Source organism: Anser anser (genome assembly GCF_964211835.1).
Source record: "Anser anser genome assembly, chromosome: 10".
Taxonomy (NCBI): domain Eukaryota; kingdom Metazoa; phylum Chordata; class Aves; order Anseriformes; family Anatidae; genus Anser; species Anser anser.
In genome coordinates this window covers 2302199-2322545 of record NC_139730.1, presented here as the reverse complement: position 1 = coordinate 2322545, position 20347 = coordinate 2302199, and the positions used below count along the sequence as shown (strand labels likewise).

The window sequence follows — 20347 nt, the reverse complement described above, 5'->3', positions numbered from 1 at the left end:
ACGTCAGGAGATGTGTTGTGCAAAGCTCTCACGAGGCAATGGCAGGCTTTCAGGTAACCACAGAATGAGCTCTGAAGCCAGTCTTTAGATGAGGGTAGAGGTAATCCACAAACGTGGCCCTGGTGGAGTACACAGGCAGTGTAATTTACTCAGGTTCCTGCTCTGGTGGGCAGAGCAAGTGGATGTTTTCCAGATGTTTGGAGAGATGTATTTCTGAAACTATGTTGTAGGAAAACAAACTACCACATGAAAGGACGCCAGTGCCAGGAAAGTGAAGGAGAATGGCATGCATTAACAGTGCTTAATCCTTCCTTTTTTCTGTTCTTGTATTCTGAGAAATAGAGCTTGTGATGATCAAGGGAGCTCCTCTGTACTAAGCGTTCGGTGTCTCCTAAATCCCTTTGACTTCACATGTCTTCTGGTGAATTTTCACCATGTGAATTTAAGAAGGTTGTGCACAAGCACTGTTAACACAGCTTCTGGTCATCTCCATTGCTGGAGATGCCATAGAAACACAGCTGAATTGGGAGTGTGTCCGTATTTTCTTTTAATTATATTTATTTATTTATTTATTGTTGGTCTCATCCCCAAAGCATGTCTAGCAGAAGTCTCCCATGATGGCATGATGGGGACGGCACTGAAGCTGTGCAGAGGTGGAAGGTCATCAGACAGCCCCAGTTGCAAAAGCCTGGTGACTGAATCTTTGAGCAGTGGGGGTGTTTTTAAGCCGGAGTCGGGGGGAAGAGAAGAGAAAAAGTGATTGGATGCAATTCCTTGGAAAGAGCCCTTTTTACTGCCTGCGTAAATGTCAGCAGACCTAAGCTTGCTCCAGCTCTACGGGACTCTGCAGTCCATCCAGCTGCAGTGGAACTCACCCTGCTCCTTGGGTCGGTCGTGTGCAGGTCCTCTGTGAAGTGCATTGCCCTGGAACCCATTAAACCAATGTGGTCATCAGCTGAAAATGAGCGGTTCAGCGAGAGGCAGAAAACCCAGGCTGCTTCCTGCCTTTTGCCTTTGCCTCAGCGGGTTTTGGGGGTTTCCATGAATGTGTCTTTCAGCATTTTACAATGAAGATCCCTTTCAATCGGGGCTTTTCTGAAAGTAATTTGGCAAAGTTTAGCTACGTGCTTCTTGCCTGAGAGCTCAGGTTCTGACCGTGTGTGCTTAGCTCTGTCTGTCATCAGCAACCACTTTAGCCTGGGGTGAGGATGCAGGCTCTGAAATCCCCCCCCCAGGTTATATTTGTTAAAGCAAGATGGTGAAAGGCGAGGGAGGCAGATCACAATGCGTGGAATGAAACCCAAGGGAGTAAATGCACCTTAAGCTTCCACCGTGTTTTTACAAAAGTTAGAGTCGGCTCGGTAATTACCTGCTCAGCAAGGCGTGCTGATGTGCTGCCCTTGCTTCCAGTAAGTGGAAGTTTAACCAGAGCTACCTGTCCGGGAGCAGTCTCGTTAAGGAATCACAGCAGGGTTCACAGAAGCAAGTCCAGGAAAGACAGCCTATTTCGGTAGGGCAGCGCGGTGATGTTAGGTGTTGTGGGTCTGTTCTCTCATTAAGCTGCCCCCATTTTGGCTGACCCTTTACCGCGTGAGGGTTATCGCACCTTCTCTCTTCTTTCCAGCTTGGCTGGACAGCCACATCCCTTTGGTCCTCTGGTATTGGGGCATCTGTTACCCCAGCGCAGCTCAGCTCAGGGGAAACCGCTCAGCTTGGGGCACTTGTTGCCCTCTGTCACTGTGACTTGCAGTTAGGAAAGCATTACAGGAACAGCTCTGCTCGTGAGTCAGGCTGGTAACGTCTGGAAGATGGGCGAAGGACTTGAGCAGCGTGTTAGGCGTGGCAGCGCGTTCACCTGCATCAGCAGTGTCCACAACAGAATAAATGATCGGCCCTCTGTATACACACCCAACTCTATGCAATCGTATCTCGCTCTTTGAGAATCATCCTACAACATCTTTTTGGTGAAACCCTTGCAGCTTGTGAGCATTAAACAAGTGCCGGAACATCGCTCTGTTTGGAAGGGGAGGGTGCCTGATGGGTCGTGAAGCACAAGTCCAGGGGAAGAACTGAGAAAGCCCAGTCCCTGCTATCACAGGTCACTACGTCCTCTCATCTCCTCTGTGAATTCGTAAACATCCATTTGAAAACACAGTAACATTTTTGTGTGGTTTGTGTTTCTCCCTTCCTGCTGGAAGGCCGTGCCAGAATCTTTCTGCACCCTTTTCTAATTTCTATGAGAAATTTATTAATGGTTGGCTTATATCCACTGCTTGTTGTGGAAATGTTTTCCTTTAGATTAAATGTCTCTTCTTCCTGCTGTTCTCCCTTCTGATTTCTTTACAGAGAGCCCTGTGTGTCCCCTCTCACCCTCACTTTTCTTGCGTCTTAAAAGGTGCATGCATCACCGCAGAGCCTGCGGAGCGGTGCGGAGGCCCCCGAGCTGCTGATTGCAGGTGACGTGGAGCAGCTTTGCGGGGGCTCTGCAGCCAGGCCCAAGAAGCTGTCCGTGCTGTGGTGCTCCTTGCATGGCTCCGTCCCCTGCATCCAGAGGGATTTCAGGTGTGTTACCGTCAGACACAGCCAGCAGGAGTGAATGGGAGCTGAGGTTGTATCCTAAATCTCCTACCTCCGATTCGGCCAGGGTATCTCAGAGCTTTGAAGCAAGTAATCGCGTGTCCCCCGGTGCCTTTCTGCGACTGCAGGTTGTTCAAAGACCTGAAGCAGTCGTATATGATCACACTGAAATTGTTCATTCAGCTCGTAGGCTTCAGCAAACTAGCAACTACTTGGTGTGATGTAAAACATGGAAGTTATTAAAGTGAAATAACATCTTTCCATTCAAAAATTTACTAACCATATGGGAAGTTTCCAGGGGTAACTTGTACATATCAGTGTAGTGTTTGCCAGTAAGAGTGTTGCAGACATTTGTAGGACAGTACAGCAGTTCCCCTGCACTGTCTCACAGGGAAAGGTTTTCTTTGTGCTCTTTACAAGCACTTGACACTGAGAACAGTGTGCTCACAGCACCAATTACATGTTAATATAGGTTAATAGAAGTTCATGTGTCTGAGTCTTGAAATGCTTAGCGCTCCTTTCTGCGTTGCTTGACAGCTTTATTACTGCACATACGAGGAGAAGCGAGTTCAATATGCTGAGCACTATCAAAAGATTTTTCTTTATGGTCTTAAGAGGGCTTATCTGTAATTCCTGGCTGCACAATCTTTGAAAACTATAATGTTACAGACAGGGATTTTTTTACACATGGTTTATTTTTAAAAAAAGGCGTTCTGAAGTAGAACGGGGTCATTGTTAACTCCTTTTTCCCCCTAAGCTCTTTTGGTGCAGATTTGCACCGTTGCTCTGTTTTGTCAATCTTTGGCAATTTCAGTGAATTATTCAATTTGAAAAATTGCCTCAAGAGTACCAAGAATTGAACTATTTCATTGTGACATTTCCCAAAGGAAGCTGCAGTTTGCGGAAGAACTTTTGCCTTCACCTGCAAAGGTTGATGCTCATTTTTGAAAATGACGCTGTCTTTCCAGAAAGAGATCGTGTGTTGCAAAGCAGATTTCTGATCTCAGGATTTCTGATCTCAGAATTTTTTGGAAAGCTTCCCCCGTCACCCTTTTTTTTTTTTTTAAATTTTCTTTAAAAAAATAAAGTGCTTGGCTCTTCACAGGAATTTCTCTTTTTTCCCATTCCTCTTCTTGTCCGCTTTGGTTTCTCCCTTTGACCTCCAGCGGTTGCTGTTAGCACGCAGTGATGCCCAGCAGTTCGCGCTGCAGCCCCGTGCCTTGTGTCCCCACGTGTCCTGCCGGTGCTGCCCAGAGGTCCTGGTGGGGCTCCCAGTCAGACCAGCAGGCTGGGCTGCTCCATCCCAGGGGCTTTTTCACTCACAAGACCGGGCAAACAATCCACATTAGATATGAGAACTTGTTGGATGCACACAAGTTTTTTGACAGGTAAGGTGTATCTGCCCTGGCTGCAATAGTAGGGCAACTTGTCCCTGTTTTACTCCCGCGGCTACATCCATATCAAAATATAAATATTTTGTACATGTTATCAATTATCTGCAGCACTATTCTGCTCTTGAGCTGTATCGTGAACCTCAGCACCACTTTTTTATGCTTTTACTGCTCTACTCAGATTTCATCCCTAGAAGAACAAAGAGCAAATGTTATGTGTAACCGCAGAAATATCCAAGTAGAACAGGAAACCCATTTAACTGAGTACTGATACAACTGGGATGTATAAAGAAGCTACAGCTGTAAATGTATTTCTGGGTAGCCGAGTTTCTATTAGCAGACACTAGAAATTTTTAGAGACCACTGTGGGCAACTTGGTTCTGGGTCATCTGGAAGAAGGTGGCTCGAGAGTTCTGTGTTCTCACCTTCTGAAAGCTTTAAAACCCTTTAAGGCACCCAGCAGAGCGCCTGGTAACAGCAGCATTTGGAGTTGAGCAGTTGCTGTGTTGGGTATGGTTTTACAAAACGGCTGCACTGCCCCAGGTGAGAGCTGCTCCTAAGAGGGGTGGGATGAGCAGGAGGAACGAGGGGTTGCAAAAACGGCTGCAGATTTGTACGCCTAACCTAGCTGCAAGAAATGTTGTAGGTTATTTTATTGTCAGGGGGGAAGAATGCATTTCTGCTTCACACAAAGTACAGATGGAGTCCAGCTCGTAGGCAGAGGAGGAAGGAATTATTTGAGCCAGGAATTACGTAGAAACTTTTTCAGAGTTTCTGTTCACACACGGTTAAAAAACCTCTGTCGGGCGGTGGCTCCCGCTGGGAGCTTCACGCTGCGGAGAGGGGGCAGCGGGAGGAAGATGGTGGGGGGAACAGACTGTTCTGCTGCTCTTTGTTTCTGCCGACCAACAAAGTGCAGCATGACCTTAAGTACATGAACTGGGCAGCTTCTACATCTTTTGCAAATTACAGAGCCGAAGTATGGAGCCCTTTGTGCATTCAGCTCTTCTGGGATTTGACGAACTGAAGAGCTCTGTACGGAGGGGTGCTGAGCGCGTCGCCTCCTTCCAAGTCCAGGGTCTGCATGAGTCTCAGCCATATTCCAAGTTCATCATAGCCTTGGAATACATCTAAATCTTTCAGAAATAGGCCTCAACTTCTTGTTTTCTTCCTCTTTCAAAAGCACACCGTTGGTTCTTACCGAGCTCAGGCTTGGAGCCAAATAAATCCGGTCTTTCTATGCCACGAGCACGCCACACTTCTGAGATACGATGTTCCCAGGAATGGTAGCAGACTTTACACAATTAAAACCCTCTGGTTATTTTCTTTTTATTTATGCTCCCATGTTAACAAATGCCTTGTTTGATTACCTTTAAATGTTGTGTTTCTGGAATGAAAATAGAATATTGGCTTTTCACTCTGGCTTCTAATTCAGTGCGCCTTATTATTGGAGCTTAGGAGAAAGCTGAGAGGATTTCTTATTTTTTTTATACAAAGGCTAGATTGTTTAAAGACCATTGTAAAACCAAGTGTTTAAATACTGACCATTTTAACTTACTTCCAGTACTCTGCAGTACTTGGTAGACAGTTTCAGTCTTTTTCTATGACTCCTTAAAAAGTCCTTAGCTGATGGAAAAGTTTTGTGTCAAAATTTTGGCCAGCTGTTAGAAAGCTGTACAAGACCCTGGTGAAAATACCTTGCATTTGGGGATTTTGTTCATTTATGATGGTGCTTTTTAGCTAGACTGGCCTTTCTGATGATGAAAGGCAAGAGAAAGTTATAGACAATTTATTTGCCACAAAGCTGTGCAGAAATAGAATTTAGAATTTGGGTACATTTTGTTTAATGCCTGTTTTATCTGGCTAATACAGAGGACGTGGGGAAGAGGAATAGATGACAAGCATTTGTATGAAATGCTCTGAAAAGTGCCTTGGATTTGAATATTTCTCTAACCTCTTGGGAAAATCCATGGCTGGCATTTTCTTCAAATATAGCTGGTTCTGTTCGTGCTTCCCATTTGAGGAACTGTGATGGTTTTAGTTAACCTGAAGGGGTCCTAATTTGGCACCTGAATTCCTCTTTTGTCTTGCCCCAGAAAATTGCTCTGAGCTCTTCTGGAGTTGTCTATAACATCTCTCACAGGGCTGGGTCTAGCAGGCTTTTTTCAACTTACCTTTCTTGAGCTGTACGAAGGAGGAAATTCAGATTTTTGATAAAGTCTAGTTATTAGCATTTTACTTTTGCTTACCTGTCTTAAGTGGAGTTCTTTCTGAATCGGGATTTGCATGATTATTTTGAGAAGAATACGAGTTTTTGCATTTGTATCTGCTTCCAGACCTTCAATATGTCCTGAAAATTAAGGAGTTTTTTTAATAAGTATTTTGATAGTTATTTGAAAAACCTGAAACAAGGAATGAATGGGAACAAATTACAAATGTACATCAGATGGGATAAAACTGGTAATTTTTCCTGTGTGCTGAAAAGAGTTAGAAACCTTGGAAAAAAATGTCCAAAGTTTTTAATTGGTAACTACAGTGTTCATCTCTACTTTACTGATAATTAGTGCCTGAATTTGTCAGTTCACATTGCAGAGCTGCAGCTTCTTAGATCTGAAACACTTTCTGTTTTCTGTCCAGTTGGTTTCCTGTAAAGTGCTGAATTATTCTAGCTTTTATGGGTCATTGTTAAAAATGGCAGGAAGGGTCATTGTTAAAAATGTTTTCAGAACTTTGATAACCCGTTTATCAACTGATTCACATGTTTAATCAGTTAATAGGTTTTCCTTTTCAGTGCATGGGAATTTCTTTGTTTATCTTAACTGAGTAACTGTTTCTGCAGTGGAAAGAACTGTAGTTGACTGATAATCTTTCCAAATATGCGGAGTTTGCTCTTATGATGCAAGTTATATGGCTGTATTCATAAGGCTCTATTCATAGGGAGCAGCTCGCCAGAATCGAGCGCAAGCGTCTGCCTGTGAATGAAACCCCCAAATGCCCCGGTAGCTTGGGAATACAGAGCACGGAGCTGCAGTGATTAGGCAGCGTGTGATAAGGCTTTTAAAGGCACGTGGGTATTTAAGAAAGATACGTGGGTGCTTTTGAGAATGTTGCTGGGTTGGTAAGTGCCAAACATGTACGATTCCTCCAGTACCTGGTCAAGAATTTCTTGAAAGGATAATTTCTCACCAAAAATGCTGAACCCAAGTAGGGGAATTCAGCGTAGGCTGCTATTAGACAGCCTACTACTGGATCATCATCTCTTCGTCAGAGCAAACAAGCCCAGGGCCACCTCTCTCCGTACGAAGCCCAGTATGCCCTTTCCCTTCTTTTTTGACAGCACACTCTTTGCTCATATACAGCTTGCAGACAGTTGTGTTTTTTTCCCCTTTTTTTCTGCCATTCCCATTGTAATAAGGCCAGTCTGCTCCTGTGTTTATAAACAAACTTCAGGCCAAGTAGAATTGTAAACTTTATTTTGTTTTTTTGAAATAAATTCAGTGATGGTGTTTGCTTTCTATGTACAGAGCAACTTGGCATGAAATAATACACAATAATAAAGTTGCAAAATTTAAGTTTACATAACATTTATCTGCCTTGAAATTGCAGATGCTTTGAGAGCCCTGCAACACTCACTTGGGCTGGTAACAGAACCATGCTCCTACAATCACAGCGGCTTCTGAGAATTGGCATCACATTTGCACATGTGAGAAAGAGTTAGCAGCTTGTTTTATGTGATCTGGTTTCTTTCTAGCTATGTTCATTCCAGTTCCTGTGTGAAGGAAATGTGTTTAGACGAACACAAGTCCGAAGTGGGAACCCAGGCTGTGCTGGAAACCCAGACACAGGAGTTTCGTTGGTGTGCTTTGGACTGGGGAAGACATAAACATATTAGTACAAAGTCAGCCCAGTTTGACAGGCTTGGTTTCAGGCGTTGCAGCTCAGATCTAAACTATAAAGGTGTTTCTAACTTCCTCTGACGAGTGGCACAGAAGTGCGATGGAGTATATTCTGTCCTGATGAGAGACCGCTGGGGACCGCTGCTGGAGAGGCTTGGTTGGAAAAAGCAGCTGGGAGTGGTTATGGACCATGAAAAATGTGTATCCGGAGCCTGGAGCTTCAGGTTTGTATTAAACCTGTGCAGGGCTGTGGTGCCATCAGAACGGATCCAGTGCTTTTTCAGCCGATCTGATGGAGAATGAATGGGGAGGAGGCTGCAGGGTGGCTATTTTTTCTTGTGGCCACTAAAAAGCAGGAGATATAGGAGAGAAGCAGTGGGATCCTGTGCACGTGGGCGAGAAGAAAGCAGAAGTTTGGGTTAAGCCATCTGTAAAAGTTTGTTGAGTCAGCCACTGTTTAATGTATCATTAATTCAATGTTTTATTTGATAAAGCAAAACTTCCTGAGACTTCAGCAGGCACAAGGCTTTAGGAAGCGTTGCTGGGTGTCTGCTACTGCAAACTGAGTTAAATGTGTTTCTTTGTTTCATCCTTCTGAGATAACGTGCAGCCAGCAAACCTGTGAAATATTTCGCTCACTTCCAGAAGATCCCCCTGCCCTCTCCAAGCCTGGTGCTCCATGATAACAGAGCTGGAAAACAACTGTCATAACTGTGTGTAATGAAAACCAACGGGACCGGGACTGCCGGTGGTGTTCGAGTATTTTTCCAGTTTAAAAAAACATTTGTCAGAAAACAAAGATCTTTATTTTACAGATACTGTTGTGAAATACAGCGAAGATAAATGCAGAGTGGTGTTTGAAGCCGTTTTTGGCTGTTTTTGTTGTCGTCAACTTTCTGTCCTGTTCTACTAAGAATTCTCTTTGTTGAGAGGCAGAAGCGAGTAAGATCTTCTGCCGTGTTCCTGCAGCCTTTTGAAATTTAAAACCAATTCATTAGGTACAATGCAAGTGTAGAGCGCTGGCAATTATTAGGATTTCAACAGCAAATATTGCAGCCCATGAAACATTAGACTTATTTCCTTCTTGTTTAAACCATCGTAATGCGTTTCGCCCGGGCTAAATGTGCTCCTGAGCCTTTATGTCAAAGTGAATCATGCTCTAATGCTCGCCAGATTAAACCTAAATGCTGCAGTATTTCCCTTCTCATTCTGGCTCTTCCTCCTATGATACTATTATTCGTCTAGTCAGTTATGTGCAAGTGTGGATGAGGAGATGTCATTTATGTATGGATGCAGACACACGCGGCGGTGTCGCTGAAGGAAGCCGAGCTCCGGTTGTGCTCGGCGGAGCCTGCACTTCCCCGCAGTCTTCCCTTTTCCCCGTGCATGAAGAAAAAGCCGAGCTGATAATTAGGTAAAAAGCATAATAAGATCCATGTCTGGAAGGCCGGCGTGGCCCAGAAGACTTTTATTTGGGTGAATTTCTGGGACGAACGCGAAGGATCCTGGCTACTTAATTGCTCGCTCGGCTGCGCCCCGAGAAGATTTGGGTTAATGACCGGCGGGCCCGAGGCCGCCTGCTCAGTGTGGCGGGCCCTGAGTGGAAGAGACAAGCGTGGCCGGGCCCTCAGGAGCCGCCGCCGCCGGCGGCCACCTGCGCTGCGGGGTTATTAGAACATTTCACGTCAAAGCGTTCGTGGCGTTGGAGCAACAGGCCCAATTAACGGGCCTGAGAGCCCCTCTCCAGCCAGCCGTCACTAACACTCCAGATAAAATTTGACATCTTTTCCATCCCCCCCCGTCCCCTCCGCGGAACTCTTAATTAATTTCAGTGGGTTTACCGAGGGACCGTGGCACTGCTGAAAAGGCAGAGGACTTTGCTTGGGTAATCAGCTTAAATACCTGTCCGTTTCCTGCTCCAGACTTCCCATTTGGGAGACATAAATACTGTTTTTATTTTTAAATCTTTTTTTTTTTTTATCTCCAATTTCCTCCGGTTTTTCTGATGTGCCTTGTGTGAGGTTCCATTTCAAAGGGCAGGATGGCGAGGCCTGTAAACTGGATGCAGACGGGAGCTTTTAAGGCCGACGCTGAGTGCCTGTACTGGAGGCAGGGGTAATGAGGGGTTTCACAGCGAAAAGGTACCTCTTCCCTGGCAGTCACAAACGGTGATAATTAGGAAGGAGCGCGCAGTTTCAGTTATTTTTATGCTTAAACACCGTTGCTTAAATCGACATTTTGCATCTCCTGCTGTAGCAGCAGATCGGTGATTTGAGGTTAAAAAGGTACGTTTGTTGAATACAGTTTTGTAACTCTGTTCATCTGAAGGCATGCCAAGGACTCAGTCGGTTGAAAGATAAGCTTTGAAATGCTGCAATTACAAGACCATGTATGGACAGAAACTATTACAGAAGGCTCTGGGAATTAAATATGAATATATAGCGCAGCTCCTGCCAGTATTGAATTTATTTCTGTCAGCGCTCAAGAGAATCGCTATCAAGTGGAAGGGTGCTTCACGGGGTAAGGCCTTAGGCCTTTACTCAGGTGAGAGGTGTTTAATCTGGGGAGCGTGACTAACCTGCAGGAATATTCCTATGCTTCAAATTATGGGTGCACTCAATTTTTTTTCATGGATTCACCAAGAGTTTTTGCCCATCATATCCCCCTTCTTTAAGTGATGGGGAAATTCTGTTTTCTGGAACAACAGCTTGGGATCAGAGATATATCCTGCTTTTAAGAGTGGTTGGTTTGTTGGTTTTCTGGTTTGGTTTGGTTTGGTTTTGTATATGGCCAGTATTTCTCTAAACATTCTCTCTTTTTCTTACAGAGCAGTAGCAGTTGTCCAAGAAAAGAAACCAAACTGCCTATCAGCCACAGCAGCTTACCATGGCTGACACGGCGAGCCTTGGAACACAATGACCTCTGTAGACGGCAGCCAGCAGCAAAAACCTGGTTGGACCTGCAGAGATACAGCACAATGAAGGTGAGTATAGCATCCTCTTCCCAGCTGATAATTTCTCAAAAATTCCTTCCCAGCCATTTTAGGAATCTGTCTAACACGTTCTAACGTCTGTGCGTTTTTATTCAGGGGCTGTAAGTGATGCTGTGCAGGATTCAGAACATTGTTCTTGGGCACTGTGGAGGTTTCTAGCAGCAGGTAGATGTCACATGAAAGGAGAGGTTCATCATCTCCTTAAAGGATCAGTGTGGCTGTTCTGGGTTTCGCATGTCTCCATCTGGAGCCTGCAGGTGTTTATGTGTAGCTTCATACAGTGTGTGGTTGGCAATCTGTGTTCAGCACCTAACAGAAATCTACCAAGTATTCAGAAGCTACTTGGATATGAAGAAGAAGTGGTCTGTAGGCGGACCAAACTTTTCAGGCCACCACTATAAAAGGTCAATTTTTGTTTCAAAAGCAAGGGGCTGGGTGGGGTTACTATTAATCATATCAGTTGGTTGGAAATAGGATTGGGCTTCAAATCCGGAGTTCCCTAGGTGTTTTGTAATCACAGTGTCTGGACTCAGCTCAGCTCCTAGAAAGACATTAAAACAAACTGACAGACATTTACAAGAATAGTGCATACAGTATTTCCAAAACTAAGCTTAGGTAGCAAAATGGCAGCCACATTTTCTTAAACATTAACGCGTTAACAGTAATTGTTAAAATGTGATTTTCTCTGGGGGAAGGTATTATATTCTTTACCTCATGACAGCAATAAAAGCCAGTATCTATTTCCATCTATCCCAACTGGAAATGGATAATACCTTTCCCTGACGGGTCTAGCGGGAAAGACGCACTCTGTTCATGGGTGTTTGGTAATTGAACAATTGCTTTTTTGTATTTTAATGATGTCAGTTTACACATTTGCTAGCATTTCTTTTTAAATGTCATCCTACAGTGCTGCTATTTCTCCACTGCTGTTTTTCTAGCATTGTTCAATGATGAATCATGAAAGTTAACTTTATATATATGTAATGCTTTATGTATATACATATATATTTATATAAAAATCTGGGTGGTGGCAGGGAGAGACTTATTCTGTCTGCCTCATCTTTTGTTTTGATCTAGTTGCTATAGAAATACTAAGATCAATTTTGACAGAATAAAATACTACAAATTACATTGTCGGATTACCTCATTACAGAGGGCTGGCACTTCGGATTGCAACATTACTGAAACGAAAAGCGTGAACACTACAGGAATTTCTGCTCTATGGAAAAATGTTATTTTTGGATTCTTCAGGAAGGCGTGCATACAAAACCACCGGTTCCCTGGTGAGTGACTAGTCCTTGAGACCAGAGAACTTTCGTCTTAATTTTTGGTTGTGGTAGGTGATGTCATAGTTGGACATACATTTACATTAAGCTGCAACTGGCATCTCAGTGACAAAGACCTTCATGTTTTTCTATTAAACACTTAGGCAACGAATTTCTTACAGCAAGACTGACGAAATGAGTCTTGTTTCTTCCTTTTTTTTGGTAATCTACTATCTGTGTGTCTTTGTATTGATATTACTAACATTGTTTTAGTAATTTGCCCTCCCTGATTGCATATACCTTAAAGTCTCAAAGCTGGCAAATGTTAGGAACAACCGCACTTTAGTTTATTAGCAGTAAAGGGCATGCTTTTAGAACAGCAGATTTGGGATGTAATCTTGCTTGCAATGGGAGCTATCGGTGTCTTGTCCGTGCTGCATGGAGATGACCGTGAAATCTCAAGTTTCTGTGGTTTTCCTTTCCATGCTGATGTAACTTACACATGTTCACATGCGGATATGGGACTTGTTTGAAGAAGTTTTGCAGTTTGAATCAGGGAAGTGTCTTGTGCTCTAACTGCTGGTCAGACTTTATAGCTGCGTTAGTAAAAGACACCTTTAGTGCTAGTTTTTATTTAGGAACGTCAGTATTACTTGTACACAGGGAGACAATCTGTGTGACTTGGCAAATGGTTTAATCGTTCTGTTTTTCTTCTAGTCAAGAATATTACTCTTGCTATATCTAATCTAGAGTTGTAAATTGCAGCAGAGGTACAAATCCAAAACAAACATTTTGAAGAATTTTAAATGGAGTAGAGCCCCAATTTCCATTTCAGTGCTCTCTCTGTTGTCCGATTTGTTAAACTCAAGTGGTCCCATGTGCGAGTAGCATGACTGCCAGAAGTGCTCTCCAGCCATCTGCTTTTTTGGTAAGTTTTTGATTATTTCTTTGTCCATTTTTCTGTCCAAAATTAGAACTGGCAACTCAATTGGTTGGTTAATATTGTATTTTTTATAATTTAACATTTCCAGCTTATGGCTAGGAAATGGCAGCACGGTAATAAAAAGCACAAGAAATAAACTTTCCTACTGAAGTCTGGCTGTGCTATGGCAAAACTTTTGTACCATGTTGTTGCAGCAATTGAACAGAAAAAGTCTGACTGTTTGTGGGTAACGTCAAGCTGGAAGAAACAGACATAGCAGGCTGTATTAGCTTGATGAGCTGTCTTGAAAATGTCGTGAAGAACTGCCAGGCACTGGTAGAGGCATTTGCAATAGAGGTGAACGTAGAAGTTAGCGCTGCATTTAAATCAGAGCCAAACCACGCAGTAGAAGAACAAAAGTTAACAAGCTGGGGGGCTTCAGCAGCTTTCAAAGACAGAGGTCTCTCAACTGGTAGCTAAAAGAAACTGGCTGTCTGTGTAGGTCTGCTAGGGAGGCTGCATGCTTTATGGCTCTACAGAAACTGGTTCACAGCCCTCTGGGAGAGGCTCTGATCCATATCCTGCAACTGGGTGGTGCACGTTGCCGGATTGCCTCAATGGAAGCTTTGCTAGGGTCCTGCATTACTGGTCCTCCTCGTCCAGGTTATGGGAAGGAGCCACTGAGTCTTTCTGAGGCCGTGGTTCATCTGGGCTGACGTGAGAGTTTGACACACATCAGTGGCGGAGGGAAGGTAGGCTTTAAAGGGGAAGCCTGGAGGACTCCTGAGTTCCGGTGTGTGCGATGGGCAGAGTCGTGCTGTGTGTGTACAGCCTCAGGTTTCCAGCTTCAGTTCACTGACGGCATCAGTTGATGCAAACAGACAAGTTCTAGACATTTGATGAAGTACTCCTGGACAAGTGAATGCTGCAAGACCTTATGTCGTTGCCCATGTATTTAGCTACCTAATGCAGGTGAGGTGCTTTTAGATCTGAGTGGGCTGGGTCTGTCCTTCTAGATGGAATCCAGAGAGGATAGTAACACATATGCCCTATAATGCCAACTGCATTGGTATAGAAGAGTTTATTATCTGTTGACTTGTTTTTTTTGTTTTGTTTTGTTTGGTTTTGTTTTTTCCTTTTTAAATTAAATGCATCAGAATTTTGGTCCCCTCAGCAGTGTCTTGTGAAAGTGCACCAGGTCTGCAGGGTAACAGTGGAAATCTCACGTGCCACATGCAGAGGTGAGGTGTTTCCAGCAGCCACTTTGAACTGCAGTGTTGGCGGGGGGGGGGGGGTGAGAAAGAGACGGGCTCTTGCTTTGGTACAGGCTCACATTTCTAAATGTGCCATGTTCAGAGGCTGCTGCTGGACTCCTAACACAACCTCTTGGTCCATCCTCGTCGTTTCTCTTACTGTGTAGGCAAAGCGAAACTATTTCTTCCTGATCACAAAGGGCTCTGGAAAATTAATTCCCTTTCCACTTTGAGGATCGCCCCCTGCTTCTGTAGGAGACAACAGTTTTCGTGGCAGCATTATATAAAAAATCAAACATTCACAAAACGGCGGTGGTTTCAGTGATGCTGCCGAGAGCGGGCTGCTCTGGCCGTGGTGGATGTGGCTGGCCTGCCTCTCTTGATTTGCAGGCTGCTAACGGCGAGCAGTGCTCCGAGCTGTCAGGACGGAGAAAAGGCAGGCACCGTTTCCGAATATACAAATGCTCAACACATAAAAAAATATTTTTGTTTTAAATTCTAATAAAGGGGGGGAGGGAGAGGAAAGGGGAATAATTTAGCAAGTGGGGATGTGGAGGGAGCCAGCCAGGCTGGGTTTGCTAATATCTGAACTAGGCTGCTGAAAAACGTTTTAAATCTGTCGGAAGGGCCTGAAAGCTCGACTCTGCCCAGTTTAAGTTAGTGGTGACAGGATCGGGCCCTCCATTACATTTTTATGTGGTGTTATAAATTACTTTCCCACGTTTCCAAAGACATTAACGAATCTTTTCAAGGCATGTTGTGAAAATCATTGTATGTGTTACCGAAACTACTTATCCATATGTACAGTAGGCTAGTAGACTGTGTGGGCTTTTTCCCTTTGTTTTGCTTTTCCAAAAAACGGGCAAACTAAAAATCTTTCCTCCCCTCCCCACTTTGATTTTTTCCAGGTAAAATGATGTCAGATGTACTCAGCTCAGTTTCGTATAACATGCTGCTTACTGGAAGAACAAATATAGCTCCCTGCCCTTTCAGTGTAAACTTGGATTTGTTTTTTTAGGTATTTGTAATTTCCTTTAAACCGTTTATAAACAGGTTAGAAATACCATTTCATGCCGCCCGACTCTATTAATAATCAGAGGTCTTTATATGGGTTCTGTAGGATCTGTCAGGTTGGAACAAACCGTATGGTAAACAAACATCTCCGAACTCTTCCTGCTGCAAAAATATTTGCTGTATTGTTTTGGTGTTCCTCCGAGTATTCGGCCTTTGCTTTGAGCGTTGCAGTCAGGGATCTAACCGCTAATTGGGTTTTCCAGGAAGAGTATTTTATTTTCTTCCTTTAGGGCACAAAAAGGAGTCGTTTTTTGCAACAGCATTTGTATTCCATTAAAAAATGAAAACCGTCACTGGCAAACTGTGAGAAGCGAGGGTTTGACGGGCGAGCCAGAAGGCTGCTGGCTGGCTCTGCCCGCCTGCTGCAGTGACACAGCCGAGCCCAGGCAGCGCATCGCTGCCACCGGACCTGGTGAGCTCCAGAGGGCCCTGTACACCTCCGTTACTCCCCTACCCCACGGAACTGGAAGGCTCCCCTGGCTGCCCGAGCGCAGCCCCTGCTGCTTCCCGCGGGCTCTTCTGGCGCAGGTACCCAGGCCAGGCAGATGTGATGCGCTGCACCTGCGGCAGAGCATCGGGGGGGGGAAACGAGGTGAGGGTTTCTGGGGAAGGAGGGAGGTGGAGGGTTCCTAGCGATGGGCTGGCGAGTGTTAAACCTGCGTAAGGGAGGGGGCAGGACTGGGTGATGGGGAGTGGTGATGGGGCAGAGAAGGGGGAGGAGGATGTGGGACAGAGCTTTTGGCAGCATTGAGCTGCTGGACCAGCTCGGCTGTGTTACTGCTCTGCGTGCCTCCCCACGGGCTGTCCCAGGGACAACTCACATCTCTCTTTGTTCCAGTGCAGGCAGGGATGCAGCAGGCCTTTTTCAGGTTGTGGTCTCCTTGATTTCATTTATCGGTTTTACCCTGATGTGACACCTGAGGTTGTTAGCACACCAACGGAAGATGTGAACTTCACGAGCTTTGCTTCACCCGGGCCAGGGAAGCGAGCAGCCGTGCAGGGTGCGCCGTGCGGTTTTTCAGTGGCAGAGCTGGTTTCAGGAGTTTGTGGCTGCTCATTTCCATCCCGGGGAACGCTGCAATTTGCTGCTTCCTCCGGCTGCAGCTTCTCCCCTCCCTCTCATCAGCACGGGTGCTCAGATTTCCCTGGGAGCTGATTAACGTCCTCCCCCCCAGTTAGTGTTCAACCGATTTCGTGAGCTGACTCAGTTCACTGCAGGGTCAGGCCAGCGCTGGAGCCAGCAGCGCTGGGGCGAGGGCTGAGCCCATGGCAGAGGTGTCACCCAGCAGGCGGTTCAGAGCCACCACTTGGCATGCCAAGCAGATCGCTGGATTAGCTCTGCTAAAAGTTATCCCCCGTCTCTTTTAGGTAGTTGTTTGCAGATTGTTCCATGGACCTTGTTTGCAGTCCGCTCCTTTAGGTCCTTGCGTGGCTGCCAAGTCATGGTGACAAGGGAGCAGAGGGCTGGGGATTGCTGAAAGCGGTGTGTTCCGGGGCTCTGCCAGATCTGCGGTGATCTGTTCTGCCTCTGCGTTTGCTGGTGTCAATACTGCTTCTTTTGAGACTGTAAGAATATGAGAGAGGACTTTTCTAAAGCACTACCTATATGCTTAGCCATCCTCCAGGGGCTAAAAATGAAAAACCACCCATGGCATCAACAAGATGAAAATCTGATCAATGCTAGTCCTGGCTGAAAACAGCCCTGTAATGTCCTGTCTGTCTGAGATGGGCTGACTCGTATAACCCGAGGTGGCGCAGGAACCTAGGGGGACCCGTGGGTGGGGGCGAAGGGCGAGTGGAGGAATAACGAAAACCATGAATTTCAGTGTGGAGCGGCAGACCTTGGGAGGGTTTCTGGATGCAAGTTACAGACCTTTAGCCCGGGCTGTGAATTGCTTTGCATTTTGTTGAGTGCTTGCTCACATGAGTGCTCTCGTTAATTCTTGTTAATTTGAAATGAAATGTGAATCAAGAGATCCCTAGCATCACTTGAGGACTGTAATATTGTTGCTCATAGGTTTTTTTTGTTTGTTTGTTTGTTTTAAATTCTGGCTTTGCATGTTGATAGTTAAGTTAGATCTAAGGCAGACAGTTGGCTGTTCCCGTTCTTACACCTCAAGCTCTCTGCATTCGGATGTAAACCACTGCCAAATCCCCACCTTAAAAAAGCTGCAGTTATCACTTGGATATCAGTAGGTTAATAGTACTTCGGGCTCCAAGCAGGACGAGGGCTGTAGAAAAAAAAAAAAAGCAAGAAATCATTGATAAACTTATTTCTGTGACCACTAACAAACTTTGTCATTCACTCCACAAGATAAATACCTTGGGTTAAAGGTTTAAGATGTGCAGTTAATAGCTGACTGAGAGCAAGGGAAGATGGTGGTGTTTGGGACTTTAACGTTTTTATTGCCTGTGTTTGCTGTGGGCCCAGAAGCAATGGCTAACTAAGCCGAATGTTTTCGTTTATGGATAATTCTGGATATCTCCTTGGACAGAAAGGTGGAAAGGTTCTGAATACTATTGCAGCAGATGACTGCCTTACGACAGCACTGCAGTGTAGGTTGGTGTCACCAAAGACATTATTTGTAAGAGAAGACAGGGGTCAGAAGCACAGCCATGAACTGGCTTTTAATGCTTTGTCCTCTCTAAATGTAAAATTCCGGCATCCACTTCTCTGCTCATTTATGTTCTGGTTGGTGATAACCTTTTCATGAACTGTCCGGGGTCTTTTGCTTTCACCTGTTAAAATAAATGACATTTATTAAAAAAACAATAACAGTAACACCAAGCCCACGTTGGTTTAGGGCATAAATCTACCACTTCAATTGCATGAGCCTGTCAGTGAATTTCTGACACCAAGTTATGTTATTTAATGAGTGCTATTAGGTAGTTCTGTCACTTAATAGGATTGAGGGTTGGAAATGCCATGTAATATCACTTCACTGGAGAAAAAATCAACAAACAGCCCTCACTGAAAACCTCACGTTCCCTTTGATGTCAGTAAGACCCGCTGTCACTTCAGAAGGGAACCCGCCGGGGCTGTTTTCACAGGGCTGCAGCTGCCATTTTAGGAGGAGAGGCAGCAGTTATTCTTGGCAATTTTACACTAGGGGCACCCAAAAAAACAATTCTCCCACCATCTGACCGAGAGTGAAGAAATATAGAATAGTTATGGCAGAAGTTGTAGTTACGTCCGTAAAACATCATCGACTTCAAGGAGAGAGAAATGTAGGCTCTGCACATGGAAAAACCCTAATGGCCATTGTTGTCATGTGTTTTCACTTACCCTAAGGCATCGCCTGAAATCCCTGCTTAGTTCAGGGCTACTCTGTGTGCCGTAGATTTAGTGAGATTCACGTTTTGTCTTGAAGAATCGCTGATGCTCGCACAGGTGTCCATCTGGTTGCCCTCCGTAGGGGCTGCATCTCTGCCAGCTGGAGCGTTAATGCCTTGGAGAGGAAAACGGCACGGCCTGGAGACAGGAGGATGGGGCCGGGAGCAGGAGTGCTGCTTCAGGTAGTGGTTTGTGGGCTCATGCCACTGGGCAGCTTAACCCCCTGCTCTGAGCTTAATCTCTATGCGTTTTCCCTGTGAGGAAATCTCTTTTTGGCTGAGAAAATTCCCCACCTTGCTGGGGAAGCACAAGAATCAGTGGACAACACAGGGAGGGGAAATAGATCCTGCTCACCGTCCTTGCTGACCAGCACACCAGGTAGCCCGGGACTGAGCGTGGCTGGTGGGACTGCGATCTGTTCCGATCCACAAAGTCCCATTCCCACCTTCCTGCAGGTGTCCAGAGCAGAGCAAAGGAGCTAATCCCCCTCTGCAGCAGCCGAGCAACTGAAGTGGGGTTAAAACCGGAGAAGTTAGGTCCCCGTGGAAAACGCAGTGGACGAAGGTGTCTTGCCGTTCCCATTAGATTCACTTTCCAGTGATGAAAGATGAAAAGATGAAAAAATGCTGGATAAGTGGTGAAAAATGTATAATGAAACGTCAAATAGAGGCAGCAAAATCTTTTAAAAACATTGCTGTCGCCAGCTAGCTAGGTAGGTTGTATGTGAGCATATCGTAAGTGCTGTGCATGTGTAGCTAAAGGAAAGGTAAATTCCAGAACTGAAATACAGCTCCCCTGAAGTCCCTGACAGAAGTCTCTCTCACTTCAGAGCAGTCAGGATTTCATCACAAATCCCACCGAGCCTATTTCAGGCTAGATAGGCCATGTACGGTGGGAACAAATAAGTCATCTGCAATGTGTTCAGTTTTTATAAAGGGATCTGGAAGCTTGGTAGTAGGTGTTTTTCAGTCCTAAGACACACTTATGAGGTTAAGACACACGTAACTTTTTCCTGTAACAAATCAGATTTGTCATTACTTGAATAAGTGCTGATAGAGGCCTGGGAAGAAGTTAAATCCTCTACATGACTTCATGAAATAGTATCAATGAAAATGCTTCAGAAGTGAATTAGGCTGCAGTATCCTTGCTTCATTTGTGACAACCGTTTTCCAAAGCCTGTGGCAAATCTTGGTAATAAAACTGGATCTAGGGATTGGGGGTCGTTCCAGGACTGGACTTCTTGCCTTTCATTTTGGATGCTTCAGTTCTGCAGAACTTCAGGTGGGTTTTTTATTCAAATCCCTGTCTGGTTGTTAATTACTACGGGTGCAATTCACGGTGTTGACAAGGGAGTTTTGTGACTTGAAAAGAAAGTGGGCTATGCAAAAAATGGCTTTGGCTTTGTGAAAGTATTGAAAAGCATGTGCTTTATTGCGGTTGAAGACATTCAAAATGCATTAAAAGTGTCCTTTGGGTCAAAATGATCTATGCGCTCAGAGAAGGAAAGCAAAGTCCCAGGGTTTGAATCCTTGGTGTAAAGAAGGTTTATTAAGTGCAGGTCTTATTTTGGACCTGGACAGTGGGATTGAAACAGAACGGGCCCACCTAAGCTTAGTGAAGCCCCGCTGGGATAGGTCATTTTG

The 20347-nt window shown here is 45.0% G+C and overlaps 1 protein-coding gene across 2 annotated transcripts in view; it reads left to right on the top strand.

Annotated features, from left to right (window-relative positions):
* LOC310905233 (uncharacterized protein) overlaps positions 1 to 20347 on the top strand; it is a 169210-nt gene that overhangs the window by 37247 nt on the left and 111616 nt on the right. For both annotated transcript variants that reach the window (XR_014588874.1, XM_083851267.1), the window contains exons 3-4: positions 10692 to 10847; positions 12010 to 12139. Coding sequence is in view for 1 of the 2 variants with exons in the window: in XM_083851267.1 (XP_083707393.1) it covers positions 10692 to 10847; positions 12010 to 12139 (286 nt within the window). In the remaining variant the exon portion in view is untranslated. The remainder of the gene's footprint in view (positions 1 to 10691; positions 10848 to 12009; positions 12140 to 20347) is intronic.